The sequence below is a fragment of the Phragmites australis genome, chromosome 16 (genome assembly GCF_958298935.1).
Source record: "Phragmites australis chromosome 16, lpPhrAust1.1, whole genome shotgun sequence".
NCBI classification, from domain to species: Eukaryota; Viridiplantae; Streptophyta; class Magnoliopsida; order Poales; family Poaceae; genus Phragmites; species Phragmites australis.
Genome location: NC_084936.1, coordinates 21,099,907 through 21,120,480, shown reverse-complemented (window position 1 = coordinate 21,120,480; position 20,574 = coordinate 21,099,907). Strand labels below are relative to the sequence as shown.

Below are 20,574 nucleotides of genomic sequence, written 5' to 3'. Positions count from 1 at the left end.
GTTGAGAAACCGCTGCTACCGGGTGTAGTCTAGCGATCCTCAGGAGAATAATTACAAAAGGAGACACAAGCGTAGGGGAAAAGCTGTTTATTTTTTATTCATCTGTGTTTACAATAAGAAGTGCTGCTCCATATATATAGTGCTAAAAATCCCTAAGAGATAGAATTGAATCTTTCAAGAGATCAAAATGGACCCATATTCGATTGTGAAACTTCAAATTTCTTTAACAGTTTTCGCACGTGGAAGAGGTAGATCTGCCTGCCGGGAAGAGGAAAGGAGCCTCAGTGCGTCTGCCTTCTAGATCTGGAAAGTGTCATACGTGCCTAAGCGTACATGCAGATCGCATGCTGTTCTTTCTCGGTGAAAGTGTTTTTCGTGTTTGCTCCTCTAACTGTTCCATCGCAGGAACTGCTGATTTTGCTGGTGCTAAATTCTTGCGAGCGTCGATCTGCCGTTTGAAAAGGTAACAGCTAATACACACACACCGGGCTGTGTTTTTCGTGCTATTTGTTTTGTCCAAGTGAGATATATGGCTAATATTCTTCCTTTTTCGTATGAAAGGGTTTTTTATTCTATTTCTCTCTTCCACTTCATTTAGATATTGCCTTTGATATCTGTTTTTTAAATTTCATACTAATTATTTGCAGATCCAAGTCTAAGCACCAACTCATTAGCAAGCAGCTGGCTGGGTAACTATTTTTATCGGATATATGCCACGTATGATTAAGGTATATGCTTTTCTGTTTCGTTAACACATGATCTCCATGCTTTGCTTCCCAAAATTAACTTTTAGATTGGTTCACGGTGGCATGAAATATCCTCCCATAATTACTTTCTTTCTAAAAGCTGCTTCATGAGGCTTATCATGTATGTACTAATGTATTTTTCCAATAATAGATGAAGTAATCATCTCGATTTTTATTTTATTATGTGGTCCTATGAATTCTGGATACAGGTATTTTGTAAAGCTGGAGGTGCGCTTTATTTTACTGTCCAAATTATTATGAAAATTAGGGTGATTTTATGTAGTGAGCGTTCTTTCACACTATATAATGATTTGTTCATCGTAACTAATTGTTCAAAACCGTGAGGATGCATGCATATATATGGTTAATACCGAAGTAGGATACAGTATTAGTCATGATGATGCCATAATTAATGTTTCCTGGTTTTGCAATATGTTAGTTTTTCTCTTAAATATAATTTCACCTTACTGGTATTTGTTGACTATTGAGAGCTTCGAGATTTCTCTTAAATATAATGTTATACTACGTGAAAACTAACAAATAAAACACAAAATTAGGGATGGGTTATTGTGTATTAGTGATGAGTCTCACTACGACATGTCACTAATGTACTTTTTGACCAAGGATCACATATAGACCTATCACTAATGATCTGATCATTAGCGACGGGTCGTAACATGATCCGTCACTTATGATAATAGTGATGGGTCAAGTTATGATCTATCACTAATAATCAGATCATCAATGACGGGTCGTCCTAGGTCAGTTATTAATGACAGGTCAAGTTATGACCAATCACTAATGATTAGGTCATCAGTGATGGGTCTTCCTAGGCCATTCATTAGTGATGGATTATCTTAGTCCAGTCATTAGCGACGAATCAAGTTGTGACACATCACTAATACTGGTATTCATCAGTGCTGACCTTTGGTAAGGGCTCTGCATGTGGTATTTGCCATCGATAAAAAACATGAAAATAGAATCATACGATTGTTTTGTAACATGCTAGTCTTGATATACTCAACAAGTGTTCCCTACTAAAATAAAACATGTTATTTTAGCTCTCCATTTAAATGCTCAGCAAGGCAAATATGATCTTAAGTTATTCACAATACTTTTTATTTTTCTCTTATTTTTTCTCACCTCAGCAGCACTAGAATATGAATCATTGTATATTTTTGCTCAAATTTGATGTAAGTAGTGATGGCTATGGACACAAACATATGCTCCGAAAATAGTGTAAAAACTTTACAGGGGTGAGAACTCAATCTTTCAGGCCAAATTTGGTCTCAAAAAAATTTATCGAACCTGACAAAGTGAGGGAGAAACGGATGCAACTTTTTTTTATAGATGTTCGTAGAGTTAAAAAAATATCAAAATCGAAGTCTATCGAGGGTAAATCCCTGACAGTGTCCGAGGTGTGTTGGTGGGTGCGTGAACGGCGTTTTAGGGAGAGAATGTGTTATTCGTGTAAACAAAGGATTTTGGAATACCGGGGGTTATACAGGTTTGGGTCTTCTTGAGGATAACAACCCTACGTCCTGGTTCTTTTGTGTGTTATAATAGATCTCACTTGGTTATAACGGTGTTCTATTGGATTGCCAGAATTGATCTGTCGTGGCTTTAAAACAGGGTCTTCATCCCTTTATATAGTAGGGAGATGGAGAACTAACACGTCGGTTCTATACAGATGACCTCTGCTTATTCTAATATCTATCTCAGATCATCATTACGGAGTACCAGGCACGTAACTTTGCTCTGACAGCATTGTACATCATGCAGCCGTGCGTGGTCTTTGCCTAGCCTGTAGAACCTTATCCTGTCGCATTTAATGCGACGGGACAAAACGGTGCACTCTTGCACCGTCCCCGTCTACCTGCCTCTACGCGCCGTCCTCGTCCACTTGCCTCTACGTGCCGTTCTCGCCCACTTGCCTCTGCCCACCGTTCTCGCCCACTTGCCTGTGCTAAATGGCTGATAACATCCCATCTGTCGTCCGACGCTGCGCCAGCCTATAGAGTCTTGCACTGTAGCTTGTAAGGCTACGGGACGGGACACGCCCCCTGCACCGCCCACGACCTTATCCATCAGGGCTGGTGCCTGGTGAAGAGGATTTCTCGGGCAAGTGTCCAATCAGGTCCTGTGACCAGGGTGCTGGTCGTGAGTTTGTGTGAAGATGCGGCGAGGTTGGTCGCTAGAGGCTTTGCACCGTTCGGGGTAGCTCATCGATCGACTAGATTTTTCAGGAGATGTTCCCCTGACCGTTTGTGCCCTTCGTGGGTCCGTTTAGCTGGGGTACCCCTTTACTTGGTACCGACAGTAGCCCCTAAGCTCCCCCGTGATCACGGTTCGGACTGATCCTACCACTTTGGTCTTAAGGCCAACGTAGTTTGCCCCAAAGTGGTTATTGTCGCCGTCCGTCCTCAAAGTTTTAACCTTTGAGCTCCGCATCACGGGGGGAGGTTTCAAATGACCTGAGGGATTCTTGGCTTTTTCTGCGTTCCCCTTCGGGTTTCGAGCGGTTTGAAGGTTTTTTGTAGTCTTTTGTAAAGGACGGGTGTTTGAGGGTCCTCTGAGTCCTTCTTCTACATTCTTTCCTTGTTTTGAGCACTCTCGCGCCTAGAGTCTAGTTTCTTCGTTCTGTCTCGTGCTCAGCTCCGTAGAATAGTGGCCGTTAAATGCGATCGGACACTGTGGTCGTAGGTCCAATTTGCGGGGAGTCCGTTTTTGGTCAGGAGGTCCTACAAAACAAGGAGTCTGGTTTTTAATTTGAGAACTTACAGGTCGCATTCCACGCTCGTCCGGAAGGTCCTACAAAAACAGAGAAAACAATCTCTTTTCCGAGCGACCCTATACATGAATAATTAAATGAGGCTTAGAATTAAATGAGGCAATATTACACAAATAATGAAGCAATAGTACACAAATAATTAAATGAGGCTTAGAATTAATTTAAGGCCATCATAAATAAAAAGAAAACCATGAAGGCCTTGGGCTCAAGGCCATTTCTTTTTCTATTTTTCTCACCCCGCTTTCTTCTCCTTCTAGGACGAGCCCATTCTTTCTCCCCTTCCTTCCTTTCTTCTTAGCCCAACCCAATACCATCTTGCAGCAATCTTTTTTTGCACGGGCCATAGCCCATTCCACATGGCCGCTTGCTCCCTTCTCTCCCTTCCACTCTCCTTATCGTGTGGGGCCCACATGTCATGTTGGTCTTCCAGTTCCGCCTGGAGTCCTCTTTCCCTTTTCTCCAACACGGCCATGACATTCTTCGTTCAAATCCACCTTGATTACTATATAATTATTTCTTATTTGGATAGGATGTTTGCTTAGAGTCTGTTGTCACAATGATGATAGAGGACTGAGGTTAAAAAAAGGAATTGGATGTATGATACAAACAAAATAGAATAAACTATTGAAAATGTATGATACAAACATATCTGAGATATGTCCCCACTTTGGGTGATTCTCCGTCCTAGGCTTCGGCGCCTTGTGGCCATGAGTTCTTACGTGGTATGTTGAGCATGTGAGAGGTTCTGGCAGGGCCACTATCTGAGTAGGTTGGCCGTTGAGAGCAGGCGTCGCATACTCCTGCGATTGCCTTATCGGTACAGGAGGTGAGCCGCCTAACTGAGATGACCTGAGCACCTCGTGTGGAGCATCGGAGCTGAGGAAGGCATCGAGGTCATGTTGAGGAGAGTGCTGCATGTAGTGCTTGGGGTATGCTGCCACCTTATCTTCCTTGTCAAAATTAGTGAGACCTGCATATGCATTATAGAGCAAGACATGTTAGTACAGCAAGAAACTGTGAATTTACGAAGTACATAATATATTGTTGATCGAATTATATGTGTTTGGCGGAGGGGCAAACGATGACCCACTGGCATTTGTGTAAAATGGCTTGGAAGAGCCGGCACCAAATTGTGGAACGTACATCGAACATGGCATCAAGGGAGGCCGAGCTGTAAGCATCAAGGAGGTGATGAGGCCGAGTAGTGGGCATCGATGCCGTGTTGTGAGGCCATGGTGAAGGAACAACTTCAGTGCTAGAGTGATAAGAGATCATCTTCAAGATCTTACTCGTAGTCTCAGAGATCCTCCAAAACAATGACTGCACCTCATGTGGAGAGAGCTATATCCCCTGTCTCAACCACTAGTAACTTGCAATGGACTCTAAGTGTATCTGCTCGATAAGGTCTCTATGTGAACAAGTAGTCCGAAGCTTAACCTAACTACTTTAAAAGTTAATTTGGGTAGAATGATAGATGTTACGAAAGAAACATACTATTAACAATCGTGTCTAGTTCCTGTGCATCGGGTACATGTTAAGAATGGTTGGTGTGTGCGTCTGCACCTCGGGCGGTGTGAACATGAATCGTGCAAGTGTCCAAGGTAGGGACTAACCTAGGTACTTTGTGGAGTCCTTGGAAGAGTGTGGCCGGTCCTCCTGAAGGACATCCTCCAATACTTCTGCCCAGAGCACTGCCCACTGCTCCACACATGGCGCCCACATGGTATTGATGCCATACCCTTTTCACATCATCCTATAAGGTGTTACAATCTAGTAGCAGATTATCTAACCCTTGTATTTCTCAGTAAGGAATGTGTTGTTGATGGGCGGCAATGTCTGAAAGCTTGAATATAAGTTCTGAAGGCAAAAAAAATGTGTGTTGCTGGACAAGCATATCAGGTTCCTTAACCGAAGGGTAGTGCACAATGTCATAGTAACTTCCAGAGTTCCTCGGACAAATGGTTGCGAGCAAACATGGGAGATTATCATATGATGCTTCGTACATCCCGAAATTTATCTCCACTACCTTTTTTCTTCACCCTCCAAGCCTTAGTGTAGCTAATTGTTTCACAATATTTCTCCTCAATTACCTTAATTATTGATCTAGGCTTATAGTTTAGGTTGTCCATAATATATACATATATAGCATTAGCAACAAAACTTGATGACATGTTCCTGTGGTACTTCTCTGGTTCCTCCAACTCACAAGTGTACTCCGTCACTATCGAACACTCTCAATAATTAACATACTTTCCCTTGAAGGCATGCACTTGTCACGAGGAATCATCCTTCACGCACATCACATCATACTCCTTCTTATTGCACTTTACAATCTTGAACTGCCTTTGAAGAGGCCTATTGAACCACAACATGCTTAATGGCCTATGTGCTCGGGTATTTAGCCCCCCTAGCACACCTTATTCTCATTATACTCCCACGATATATGGTAACCTTTACTTATAACTAGGTTTGCACAATCATGATTTTTCCACTCTGCAGGTACATGATCACCATCATCACCGTCTGAGTTGTCATCTTCTCTAGCTTGATGTTACTCCCGATCCTCCCACTTCATCAGTTCAACTATATTAGGAACGACTTCCTCCTCATTAGTCACACCACAGCTGGCACCGTTTCCTCATCCTCCACAACCGTATTTGGTTAACCTTCATGTTCAACATGTAATTCCCCAACTCTCTGTATGTATCTATCTTGAGCTAGCAACACAAGTGGACAACCACACTTAGTTGCCACCTCCAAGCCAGGTATTTTCCCTAACTCGAGGTTTTATTAGTGGGAATAGCTCTAAGAAAAAAACCTTCACATGCATAGCTCACTATATTGCTAATCATCAGCTCTTGTTGCTCGGGATCTAGTTTGAAACCCCACATTAACCAGTTGTACACTCCTCCAAAAGTCATTTCCCTTGCTCTAGCTATACCCATATCCACTGGTTGAAATTCCGATAAATCTACCCCATCCAAACCATAAGAAATATCCCTTTCTCTAAAGAAAATCTTGAGATACATCTTGTTTGATATATCTATCCATGATCGACAAAAAAAAAACTAAACCATTATTTCAACCTACAACAACTAAATCCATAAATGAATACTAAACTCTAAGTGCTAGATCTAAAATAATAGTACATATAAAACATACTACAAATATTGTTGCCCTAAATACCTCAACTAACTAATCCTAATTATCAAATCCTAGGTCTCACTGTCACCCTACATTCCTCTAGAAACCTAACAATAAGTTCTACAAAATACTACATAAAAATAGTACAATAACCCCTAAATTAGATGCTCCCTAGATCCAAACCTAGGTTTGATAGCTAACCTAAGATGGTTACAAAGAGAAAGTAATAAATAGGCAACTTATCGACAATGAAGATCCAATCTGGTAGGGCTTTACGACTCTTCTCTTCCTCTCCTCTCTTCTCAACCATCTTTTGTCTTTTTTGGAAAAAAAAATGAGCTTTTGGGATCATTTTCAGCCTTTGCGATCTACTATTGTCATGCACAATGAATTATTCTCTAGGTGAGAGATTTTTCTATTGATCCTCCAATGAGAAAATGATCTATTGCCTTAGCCCCACCAGGGGCGCGGACACATGTGCCTGTTAGGTAGGAGTTTTTCGTATTAATCCCCCAATGAGCGTGCGATCCATTTTTTGGTTTTGGTGGTAGCCAAGCAGGCCATAGTGGCATATCAGGCTGATTTTTCTCATCCTCTGGTAGGGCGACGAAATGGATCACCATCTGAGGGAGTGATATTTATTTATCATCTTTTGAGAGGACGATTTTTATATATCTCACTTGTAGTGGACAAGATTTATATCTCATCCACTGAACAAGCTAAACATCTATTTTTATAAATTTCGGAAATAGATCGGCTATTTTTGAAAATAAAAATATATAAATAAAAAATCTAACTTTTCCGGCTCTTGACAGGCCCGCTACCACCTCGGGCCGGCCCACCCGCAACCTTTCCCCTTCCGCAAGGGAAACTCCCCAAACAAATCCCCCACCCCTCCGCAGCCGACGATGTCCACCGCCGCGGACGCCGACGCCGACTACGACCGCCGCTCCGACGGATCCGTCATGCCTGACGTCCTTGCCAAGGGCCGCGAGGCCTGCTACAAGGTATAGCCCTCGACCTCGCGCCTCTAACCCGCTCTCCCCCCCTCTCCTCCTTTTCCATCACTGACTGGAGAGGCGCTCTCCTCCCTTCTCTGCAAGGCACGGGACGCCTTCTACGCATGCGTGGAGAAGCACGCGGACAAGAAGCACACCGAGATCGCCACCATAGGGCTCCTCTACCCCGCCGACTGCAAGAAGTCCCGCGCCAACTTCGTCAGCAGCTGCCGCCCCACCTGGGTAATCACTCCGCCTCGCCGCAGCCGTCCCTTAGCCCCTGAACGATTTGCGTTTCTTTGTATTTCGTGACACTTGGGTTTGTTTTATTTGACAGGTGAAGCACTTCGACCGGCAGTACTGCGCCAAGAAGCGGGTGCATAGGCTGCTCGACGGCGACGAGGACCGCCGGGGCCCCATCTCGCTCCCGCAGCCCTACACCTTCAAGCAATAGGCAGCCCCCTGCGGTTTTGATCTTGGTATTGAGCTCAATTTGTTCGGTACTGCTTTGGTATCCGGATGCTATAGTATTGGTTTCAGACTTGATATCATTTTGATGGATGCATATCTGATGTGTACTACATATCTGATGTGTAGTAGTACATTGCTCGGAATGTTAATGGATGAGAATGAATTTGTCTATGAAGGTATACCTACTGGACATGTGACTTGCAATACCTTTTCTTCTGAGAACACGCATGAGAGCTGTGTGCATTTCTATTACATAGAATAGAAAAGGTTCAGATATGATATTTCCATAATCCTTATTGGACCTTATGTTCTTTAATGCTTTGTTTCAATTGAAAAATTGAGAGGGTAAATGAATATTGTTGGATTAATGGTTTCTCCAATCAGGTCGGCAGACTGCCAGTTGCCATTAGAGGATATTTAGAGGAGCATGTAGTTGACCTCCTGACATAAGTTTAGTCTGCTTTGTGTTTCTTGTTGCCATCTTAACTAAGATCTTTTAATTTCGTTGGGACATTTTTGTTCTATCATCCAGAAGGCTTTATAGTGATTATAGCTTTTCTAAAATATGATTTCATAGTTGCAGAATTTCCTAATTGGTGATATTGAGATTCTGGTTTGTTCTGTGAAATAAGGCAATTACAAGCCTTTCCTCAAATATGATTGCCAAAATTCTCTGATTATGTTAACGACTTTTTATCATATTAAATGCACTGGTGTGTCATCCCCTTGTACAGTATTGTCAAATTAACGCCTCTTAACTCATAAGAGTTTTAAGTGCCAACTAGCATGCATAAAAACATACTGCTGTTGTTCAGTTTCCATCTCTATACCATTCTGTTTCCTGTAACTACTTTTATGCATTAGAATGTCCTTGGGCTTATGGCCCTTGTGGTTTTCGTGAAGTCCTTTTAATAGATTTTGCACATAGTAATGAGCTTCTTTGATAGCCCATCAGAGTTCTATTGTCGAATTCAGTGGACCTGGTTAAGAGTTCATTTAAGCTTACCTGTACTTTTAGTATTGATTTTTCCATCGAGCTCCTTATGTCCTGCTGCTAGTGCCTCCATGACAGAGTCTATATCCTTTGTCCATGACCAACAACCCAGCTTGGCGATTGGTCCTATTGTCCTATACATATGAATTCTGATAATGAAAGGGATAGCTAAGTTTGTTTTTCTTTCCATTGGACCTTGCTCTACATAGCTCACCCTGTGGTTGAATAACATTTTGCGACTGGAATTATGCATAGAGAACCAATTTTTTACACTGAATCATAGTTATTAAGGTGTCTCCATATCATCGCCATATCGGCGATATATTAATTATCGTGGCAAGAGTGGCGTCTGCCATAGCGGTGTGGCGTCACTGTGGGCGCCTCTGTAGTGTCCTATGGCGAGAAGAGGCCCTGTGGCGCCCACCACAGTCAAATGGAGAAGAAGAGGCCTTCGCCGACTCAATCTTCCACCGTCCACCGGTCCATTCCGCCGCCTCCTGCTCCATTTTGCCCGTTGCGTCCTCCCTGAAGACAGAGCTCCGATCCAGAACCGTAGAAGTGGGAGAGAGAGAGGTAGGAGAAGCAGGCTCGATGATGGTATTGGGGTGATCAAGATCTGTGGAAGAGGAAGAGGAAGAGGTATGGATGGAGGAGAAGAAAACAACGATCTAGATATGGTGTCTTCAACTGGAGTGGCGGCTGCATGCTGCTTGGTGGTGCTGTTAGGGCATGGAAGGGGGAAAGTGTTTAAATTGGCTGTTGGGCTTCTATGAGGTATTGGGCCGATCTGTGTAGTGGCCTATATCACCTATCTTTTCCTTCTTATTCTGTGATATATAAGCTGGAGGGTTGGCCAACTCTCCTCCCTTCTCCTTTCCCCTTTTTCTTTTTTCTTTTCCATTCCTCCTCCCTGCTGCTGTTTTGGTGTTCCTTTAGTTCGGATGATGTCACCATGCCGCACGCCATAAGCGATATAAAGGTGTGTAAAGGTGGTGGGTCACCACGTCTCGTCACATTGCCATAATAACCTTGCACTGGATTCATTTGTTGATTTTGAATGTGTTTTATTAGGGAAGAGCTGGATATGTAAAAGAACATTTGATGTTTTCCTTGTTTTATTTTCTATATCAAAACGATTTCAAACACTTACTTGTTCAATCATTTATATCCATGGTTTTCTACATGGATTGATGGATGTGGTGCTTTATAATAATTTATAGCTTTTATTGCCGTCGTAGTGCTGTGGAAGGAGATTTGTTGTCATTTAGCATGTCAGGGTGTAAAAGACAAGAAAATGAATATCGTCCTGAAGGTTTTTCACATAGTTAAGTGCAAAAATAATACAACATGCAATGAAGTGTTGCGGCAATGATTCTTATCTAATCTGTCTATGAAAATTAATCAGGCGGGCTTGAGTGAAGGACTAAAGATAAGTTTTGTCATGAGATAGGGTATAAATTGTTTCTTGGAGGGGATTGGACCTTTTAAAAGCAAAACAGGTTTTACACCTTTGATCCTACGTAGTTCCTAAAGTTCATTAGAGCTGGGTGTTGGAGTGGAATTTGGCAATCCCGTACTATATGAATCTGTCCTAGAAAACAATCATTTTTCACAACGACATACGACTTATTTATGAGTAAACAAGTAAAGAATTTCGACCGATAGCATTGAGGATCGCCACCTGAACAATTTACAAGTAAATTGATAAAGAACTACCACCTAAATCGCGAGGACTCGAAGTTGCAGCGAATAGCTACTCTAATGTGCAGGAAAGTAAAGAAAAACGAAAAATAGATGAAATTGTTGCGATTGACTGAGTTGTTATAGCAATCGGCCTCCACCCTTAACTATTTATAAAGGGGATGTGGTCTTGGTCTTAGGGACTCAAAGTAGGACTCTATTTCAACCATAAACACGTTATGTTCGGCCAAAAATGTGAAAAGAATTCGAACAGATCTACGAATCCAACTTGAGTTAGATTCGAACTGAACACCGGATGGTCTGGTGAGAACAAACTTTTGATCACCAGACTATCCGGTGAGTTCAACTTGGCTGGACCTCGAACTCTTTTCTAATATGCACCGGATAGTTCAGCGTTTGAAATACACTCACCGAAGGCTATCGCCGGACTAATATTTGCAGAGAGCAAATCTTGTTGCAAAAATTTGAAATACATGCACCGGATGATCCGGTGTTGATACCGGCAGCCTCATCGGACTATTTTTTGCAGAGAGCAATTCTCTATATGCGATTCAAGCTTTAAACACCGGATAGTCCGACGTTTGCACCGGAACCCTCGCCGTATTATTTTTTTTTTGCAGAGAACATGTTTTTTCTGCAAATATCAACTTACAAGCACCGGATAGTCTGGCGTTTGCACCGGAGCACTCGCCAGATCAATTTGTACAAAGAGTGTTTTCTACACAAAATCCTTTTTTACTCACCGGATAGTCCGGTGATGACACGGCCTTAAACACCGGACTATCCGGTGTGCACAAAAAGTCTAGCCGTGCTATTTTTTGCTATCAACACATGCCCTCCTGTTTTTTGGTAAAACTTGCAAAAAAAAACACTTTTTCTCAATAAAATCATCAAATAACTCATTATTCATCTTTAGCTACTACTTAGGATGATATGAATAATATATCGGCTACATGTATGTTCTAAGGCGATGGCAAGTACATCGGCCATGTATAACTATGTATCTTAGGACGATGGCAAATTATATCGGCTAGGTATGCTTACCTCTCTTCTCAAGTGTCTTGCCACACACTTGGATAGTATTTATTCAAGTATTTTTAATTGATAGCTCGAGGCATCTTGTCTCCTTGTAAATATTATAATATATACGAATTTTCGGGTACGATTCCTGCAACCTTAAAAGGACATTCCCAAGTAGGAAATCACTTTCCAAACTTATTATCTTTAAACCTAACAAGTAAAATCGTCTTCCAAACTAAATCTCCTACTTGAAACGATTTTTCATTTACTTTCTTATTATAGGCTCTAGCTATCCTCAATTTATCCTTTTCAATTTCTCTCAAAGCTCTAAACTTTCCATCATTGAGTTCATCTATTCTATCTATCATAGCATTATAATAATTCACGGCTGACAAATTATTTTATCGTGCCACTCTCAATGCGCCAAGATTAACCTCAATGGGAAAATCGACTTCTTGTCCATACACCAACTTATAAGGGGTAACTTTAGTAGCACTATATTTAGATATGCGATGAGCCCATAATGCTTCACTCAAAACCTCATGCCATCTTTTTGGATGTTCTTCTATTTTCTTCTTTATGAGCTCAATCAAGGTTTTATTGCTTAACTTGGTTGGCCTGAGCATAATATGGTGATGAATTGAGAATCTTAATTCTAAATGATTCGGCAAACTCACGCATTTGATGAGAATCTTAATTATAAATGATTCAGCAAACTCACGCTTTGATGGGAAATAAAAGAAACCCTTGATCGGCAGTTAAAGTTTGTGGAATGTCGAATCTATAAATAATATGTTCCAAAATAAATTCGATTACCTCTTTATGTGTAAAATAATTTTCAAAGGAACGGCCTCAGCCCACTATGTAAAATAATCGGTAGCAACTAAAACAAAGTGGTGACCTTTGAAAGATAATGGATGAATTTGGCCGATGAAATCCAAAGCTCAGCCCCGGAACGGTTATGGTTTGATGATAGGATTCAACATAGAAGTATGAGCTAATTGTATATCACCAAACTTTTAGCATACTTCATATCCTTTGTAATATTTAGAGCAATCATCAAACATAGTCGGTTAATAAAACCTAACTCTCCTTAACAACCATATCATTTTGTGAGCTGACTAATACATACCACAAATACATTCATGTACTTTACCTATAGCAATGTTACTTTGCTCCGAACCTAAACAATTTAGAAGTAACCCATCTATGGTTCGACATCACATATTTTAAAGCTTATCGTCTAATCTTTCTATCTACCGATGAATTAGGATTATCTAAATACTTAATCATCGGCTTTCTCCAATCACTATGTGTAGGCAAATCTGAATTTTTTAGGCAAAACCGAACTCTCATTGCTGTTCGGCCAAATGGACACTAGCACAAGCCAACAACGGTTTTTCTAATACAAAGAACATCCCTCTATTAACTATAATCAGATGCTTGCTGCACTAAATCAATTGCCCTCATATTCTCTTCTCTAGATATGTGAGTGATAGTGAGATAACCCAAATTTGTTATGATATCTAAACATTTATCTAAATAGTTATTTAGTGACGTATCAAAGCATTGAAAAACTTTAGAAACCTGCTGCACCATTAATAATGAATCATTAAATATCTCTATTTGTTCACATCCATAGACTCTAAAATTTGCAAACCTAACAAAAAAACTTTATACTCGGCTTGATTGTTGGTACAAAAGTATTCTAAACAAATGATGTTTCAAAAACATCACCTCTAGGTGAAACTAAAATAATAGCAACACCTTGACCTTCTTACAAGCTGAGTCATCAAAATATAGTTTTCATGGACACATGCTAATAACACTAATCGATGTATCATTATCAATGCGATGATCAATAATAAAATCAACAATAATTTGGCCTTTTATAGATATTAACAGTTCATAAGCCAAATCATATTCAATTAAAGCATACACCCACTTTTCCGTTCTATCACTCAAAATTGGCTTTTGCAACATGTATTTAATAATATCGGTTTGGCATGCAACCACATAAAGTAATAAAAAGCAAATAATGTCTCAATTTGGTGCGTGCATAATACAATGACAAACATAATTTTTCAATAAACACATACCTTATTTTCGCATCCAAGAGACACTGGTTTAAATAAGTGATCACACATTCTTTCTCTTCACTTTCTTGTATAAGAACAACATCTATGACCGTCTCTTGTGCAACAACATATAGTCGAAATGGAATCCTGGCTTTGGGCGCCCTCAACACGAGGGATGATGATAAATGTTTTTTGATCTCATCAAAGGCTTTCTGTTGTTATGCCCCCACAAGTAAAATCGACTTCTTTCTTTAATTGAAGTATAGGAGTAAATGCACTAATTTTACCGGATAAGTTAGATATGAACCACCTCAAGTTATTAACTTTTTCTAGCAATTTTTGAACATCTCTCTTTGATTGTGATGCCTCTAATTTATCTATAACTGCTATCTTATTGGGATCTATCTCTACGCCTCTCTCATGTATTGTGAAACCTAAAAATTTGTCTATCGATACACCAAAAGCACACTTAAGTGGGTTCTTCTTTAAACCATACCGACGCATTCTCTTAAAAGCTAAACACAAATCGGCTAAATAACTATCAATAGAATTTGATTTGACAACAATATCATCAATATAAATTTCTAAAATGACACCAAGCAAATCATGAAAGATCAAATTCATAGCTATTTGATAAGTAGCATCATCATTCTTTAAATCAAATGTCATGACAACCCACTCAAATAAACCAACAAAATCCAGACAACGAAAAGCCATTTTCGACATGTCTTTTTCAACCATAAAGATTTGATTATAACCGCGTTTCCATCCAAAAAAACTAATAACTCTATGACCTGAAGCATCATTAATCAACATATCGGTGATAGGCATAGGATATTTATTTTTAGAAGTAGCTTTATTTAAATCTTTAAAATCAATGCATACTCTCAACTTACCAGTATTTTTCTTCTCAGCCGGGACAATGTTGAATATCCATTCAGCATACCTACAAGGACAAATAAATCCCCTAGCAAGCAACCGACTTATTTCTTCTTTCATTTGTCCATACATGTTAGGATTAAACTTTCTAGCCGGTTATTTATGAGGTCTAAAACCCGATTTTATGGGAAGCCGATGTTCTACAAGCTCACAGCTAAGTCCCGGCATCTCATGATATTCCTAAGCGAAACAATCGATATATTCTTTAAGCAATTCAACCATTTTGCCTTTTTAGACATCATGCATGTTTTTGTTCACAAATGTCAACCTAGGAATAGTACCATCTCCTATATCTACCTCTTCTAATGGGTTAGCTAACAAAAAACCTTGTCCTAGTTTTTCTACCTCATCAAAATCATCAATAGTTTCACAAATATTGTTCTTTTTGGACCGATATTGTTCCATACGATGTTACAACCACTCTAAATTACTTTGTTTATTCAATTATAACATTACATTTCTAAGCCGTGATGAAGAAATTGGCTGTACAGACACGGGTACAAAACCATCCCTAGTATCCCTAAGAAAATTATAACCCGAAAGGTCTTGACTGGATAAACATTGAACATTCCCATATTGCTAATCTACTAAAGCAATAAAAGCTGATGTATCCGCATGTACAACCTCTAGTTCATCATCTACCCATTGAATCAAGAATTGTTGCAAAATAGAAAGTACACAATGATTTGTATGAATCTAGTTACGGCCTAGTAATACATTGTAGTTACCTTGCACGTCGGTGGCAAAGAAAGCTGTAGGCACCATCTTGCTCCAAATATTGAGTTCCATGGAAATCGCACCCTTGGTCTTCGTAGGATCGCCGGTGAAGCCGTTAAAAAATCAAATTTATCTTCCCAAGCTTATTATCTTTTTTTTCCTAGCTTCTTGAAAACTGAATATGGTATTAAGTTCATTGTAGCTCCATTATCGACTAGCATTCTAGAAATCGGTCTTCCATCAATATGTCTGTTGACATATAATAGTTTCAAATGCTGGCTTGATTCTTTAGGTTTCTCAAATATGGCTTTTTTTGGACCAAGATTTAGTTGAGCAATCTCTTCATCAATGGCTTGAAACTTCGAAGGAAAAATGAAAACCATATTGACATCCATAATACCATGAGGTGGAGTATCGTCTCTAATTACCGGAGAGTCTTCTAGCATGTCATCCTCATTATCACTAGGTATCACAATAGGTATTACAACTTGCTTTACTCTCAATTCTTTTCGAATAGGCAATATCAATTTAATTTTATTAAACACTTGATCTCTCACCTTTTCAGCTTGAACTTTTCCTAACTCTTGCTTGTGTAGTCTTGGTAGTCTTCTCTTTTGAGAATGTGAGAGACCTTTAGGACACCATCGAGGCTGTGGTTTAGGCTCGGATAGCAAGGATATCTTTCTTTCAATCTTCTGATCGCCCGAACTATTGATCGATTTAGAACTAGAAGTGGCTTCTTCAACCCTTGACGCTATGTGTTGTGGTGCTGCTATTGGAGACGCCAATTTGGTCCCAAGATCAGTACCAACCACCTCTACAACTTCTTCTTGGTTGTCGCCTACCAAACCGTCATTAATCGACTGTTTTTGCACTTTTTTTCATCAACAACTAGTTGTTTTCCTCTCTGTCCGATATGATTTCTCATTAGAAACGTTTGTATTCTTCACACAGTATACCTTTTTATTTCCTTTATATCCCTCTCATCATTTGACCGATTTCTTGAATTAAACCGGTCTTGTCTAGAATGAAATAATCGGTCAAATGCCGAAGATCGTGGTGCTGTTCACTCTGGATAGAATGATGCAAACGATATAGGAGGTGGTGCCCAAGGTCCACACCAATCCCATGGCAGACACGGAGGAAGCACCATAGGAGGTCCCCACATCATAAGCATCGGTGGCCCGAAAGGAAGAAATGGAGCTGTTGCAATATTGTCCTCTTATTGCCTTTTACTCCCTCTAAACTCATGCTTCGAAGGTGATCTTGAATGTTTAAGAGTATTTGGCTGGTTACCTTCTTTTTGGTCAACCTTGCCACTCTTATATTTAGCCAAAAGTACACTAAATGTAGGTTTTAGCTTTACAAATCTCGTAGTGACCTTGTTCTTGTTTTCATTTACCTTCCAGCAGTCAACTTCTAGACTTTTAGGTTTGATCATCTTTGGCCTCATATTATCCTCACTAATGATCACATTCTTGCCTTTAGTCGATATCGGCTCGAGATGGTAAAATCAAGACCTTCTTCCCCTCAAAGTTCATCATGTTGACGAGGAATGGATCATTATTTAGTTTCATCTTTAGACTTTTGGCAAATTTCAATCGTACTTCATTAATGATCGATTGAACCTGTCGACGGAAGACATTGCAATGATTAGTAGCGTGATAATATGAATGCCACTTACAATATGCATGCTTTTTAATCTCCTCAAGTGGTGGAATAACACGATCAGGAGACAAACTAATTTGCTTTTTTTTAAGCAAGAGATCGAATATCCAATCACACTTAGTGACATCAAATATAAATTTCATCTCTTCTTATCTATTCTTTTGTTGAGCAACCTTTAATGTGGAGCATACAAATGATTTAGATTTAGACTTCCATGCCCATTCGACTACACACATGTTTACACTATCATCATCCGATGAATCATCCTTATATTCAACTACATTAATACTCGGATGATCCACTTTGTATTTTTCAATAGATTTATGAAGTTTTTTATGCTCTTTGGCACAACTTTCTTGAGCCAGAGCCCGCTGCAAAACTTGGTTTACATCTGAAAATTCTTGCCCCTCTAACCTCTGTTTAATGTGTGCATGCAGTCCGGTAAAAGCTAACTCAGCTAAATCTCTATCGAAGAGCGATACATTAAAACATCGATTTTCAGTATCCCTAAACCTCCGAATGTAATCAGAAATGAACTCGTTATACTTTTGTGTAACCGATGTCAAGTGAATGAACCTCAACTCAGTATCTTCGGTATAGAAATATTCATGAAATTTTTGCTCAAGTTGTGCCCATGCATGAATAGAGTTAGGCGCAAGTGAAGAAAACCAAGTAAAAGTATTTTCAGAAAGTGACAAAAGAAATAAACGTGATCTTAAAGCATCAGTACTACGAGCTTCACCACATTGCATAAGAAATTGTCCTATGTGTTCCACTGTGGTTCTACCATCCTCCCCATTGAATTTAATAAAATTAGGAACTTCAAACCCACGGGGATATGAAATTGTGTTATAATAATCAGGGTATGGTTTTTGATAAACGCGTGATTTATCTTTGTGTGCTATCCCAAAATGTTCCCTCAAAATATGAGGCATTTACTCTTTATTGCTTTCAGGCCCCAAAAGTTTTTTAGCCATGGGCTGATTGGATGACACATTAGCATATGGTTGCGGCCTAAAAGGTTGTGGTTGTGGCATATTTTCAAGTGTGAAGCTATGGCCTGCATGCGCGGAGTATTTTGTAAAGGCACATTGAAATAAGTATTCGACAATAAATCATAAGGTATGTCGATACCTTGTGGGGGTATAGGAGGTGTGTTATATACCACGGTGTTGTAGGGAACTAGTGGCATACTCGCTGAAATTTCATTAGCTCGGCTATTAACTGCTTGTGGAACCGAACTAGCTATGCTAGATGAAGTGCTAGGAACCGGAAAAACAAATGAGGAAACCTCTAGCTTGCTGGTACTTAATGTATTAAACGAAGATTCTATCATGTTGTCATGTTGGCCGAACCTTCATTGGCTCGGTTATGGGTTTGCTGCATCGACATATTTTGTTGTATAGCCAAAGGTGACATAAATTGTGTTGATGAACCTAAGGATGCTTGCTGAATTTTACTATTATCATTGGAATTTGAGGTACTAGCATCATACGATTGGGGCTATTTTTTTTTTTTTTTACCTTTTTCATCTTGCAATTCAATAAATAAAGCCCTAACACGACTAGACAGCACATGATCTAGACTTTTGACCAATGTTTCAGAATTATTGAACATAGCAACACCAACAGATTGATCAACCATATGTACAATGTGTTCTTGTAAATCACGAGTAGAATCGCTTACATTGGTCTTTACCTCATGCTTGGTGTGGATGATTGACATTAGATCGCCCTTTTTATGATGCCTTGATATGTTTTCTGATAGCATGCAAGCATCATGTTCTCCACCTCCCGCTTTTGAGCTTCAATAGCTTGGTGATCCTCCTCGGAAAGCTCCTCAAGTGTCAGGGCGATGATATTGTCACGATTGATTTCCGTCCCCTCTTGAGACATGGTTCAACAATAAGTTGCAGAGGGTGAAGTCGCCGAAACCCTAGGTGAAGATGTCGATGAAGAACCGTTGTTCCCCACTGGAGTCGCCAATTTGTGTTGGCGCAGAATTTGGTAATCCCATGCAACACGAATCCGTCCTGGATAACTATCGCTTTTCGTAGCAACACGCGACTTGTTTATGAGGAAACAAGCAAAGAATTTCGACCAGCAACCTTGAGGATCGCTGTCCGGACGGTTTACAAGCAAATCGACAAAGAACTATCACCCAAATCGCGAGAACTCGAAGTTGCAGTGCAGAACTACCCTAATGTGCAGGAAAGTAAAGAAAAACAAAAGGTAGATGCAATAGTTGCGATTGACTAAGTTGTTGTTGTAATCGGCCTTCACCCTCAACTATTTATAAGGGAGATGTGGTCTCGGTCTTAAGGAATCAAAGTAGGACTTTATTCCAACCCTAAACACGCTATGTTCGACCAAAAATGAGAAAAGAATCCGAACAAATCTACGGATCCAACTCGAGTCGTACTCGAATTGAACACTGGATGGTCCGGTGAAAACAAACTTTTAATTTTCTCTACAAGTTTTGCCATTAAACTCACTAGATGATCCAGCTACTTTGGATAACATACTGAACTATTTTTTGTAGAGACCAATTCTCTCTACGTGATTCAAACTATAAGCATCGGATAGTCCGGCATTTGCACTAAAACACTCACCGGACCAATTTGTACAGAGAGCATATTTTCTACACAAAATCCTCTTCTACTCATCGGATAGTCCGATGATAACACGGTTTTAAGAACCGGACTATCCGATATGTATCCCCCTTGATAGTATCGGTGCAAATGATTCAACTTAGGCCCTGTTTGTTTTTTATTTTGATTATGGATTCTAGCCCTAAAAGCAAAAGTAAAAACAAATAGTCCCAATTTAAAAGCTGATTCACACAATTTACAAGCTAAATTGTACTACGAAATTCTACAATCTACAATCCGGTGGGAATTAGCTTCTCCATAGAATTTAAAACCGTGACAATCCATAGAAAAAAAAGGGTCTTAGACTGCACGCAAGCAGCCATACTACAAATTAAACTGCTGCAGCTTTCATCTCAGCCTCCAATTTGAGCCTTCTTGCCTCTGACAACTTGATGTTACTTGTCCCCACAGTGCAGTCCCCGCACCCTTATGATGTTTGAAGCTCCGCCCCTGATCCCTCAATCCCTTGCACATTCAATCCACCATATCTAGTTTTTAGCAACTTCTTCAATTTCTGCATAATGGTATAAGTGAAGAATATCAATGAACTAGTTCTTTGAGAGCATTATTTTCCAAACACGATGAGTTCATTTTTCTTAGAAACCTCGAGGCAACCAGTTATCTGTGCAATGGTGAAATCACTAAATAACGGGCACA

The 20,574-nt window shown here is 40.0% G+C and overlaps 1 protein-coding gene across 2 annotated transcripts; it reads left to right on the top strand.

Annotated features, from left to right (window-relative positions):
• The first annotated feature begins 419 nt into the window (after window positions 1–419).
• LOC133894777 (uncharacterized) lies at window positions 420–8,518 on the top strand. 2 transcript variants are annotated; one of them, XM_062334940.1, is made up of 6 exons: window positions 420–463; window positions 648–728; window positions 7,497–7,688; window positions 7,785–7,922; window positions 8,017–8,158; window positions 8,280–8,518. In XM_062334940.1, exons 2-5 carry the CDS (start codon window positions 711–713, stop codon window positions 8,131–8,133), a joined length of 465 nt encoding a protein of 154 aa, XP_062190924.1. In that variant the 5' UTR covers window positions 420–463; window positions 648–710; the 3' UTR covers window positions 8,134–8,158; window positions 8,280–8,518. The 2 variants fall into 2 exon arrangements, with proteins under 2 accessions (XP_062190924.1, XP_062190922.1); XM_062334938.1 differs by having other exon boundaries at window positions 421–463; window positions 8,277–8,518.
• The last annotated feature ends 12,056 nt before the right edge of the window (window positions 8,519–20,574 follow it).

What these genes read in the sequence shown, in the direction of transcription:
- LOC133894777 (XM_062334940.1), top strand. An exon ending in GCCGCGAGGCCTGCTACAAG is followed by an intron (nt 7,689 to 7,784) that starts GTATAGCCCTCG and finishes CTTCTCTGCAAG; the next exon opens with GCACGGGACGCCTTCTACGC. An exon ending in GCAGCTGCCGCCCCACCTGG is followed by an intron (nt 7,923 to 8,016) that starts GTAATCACTCCG and finishes TTTATTTGACAG; the next exon opens with GTGAAGCACTTCGACCGGCA.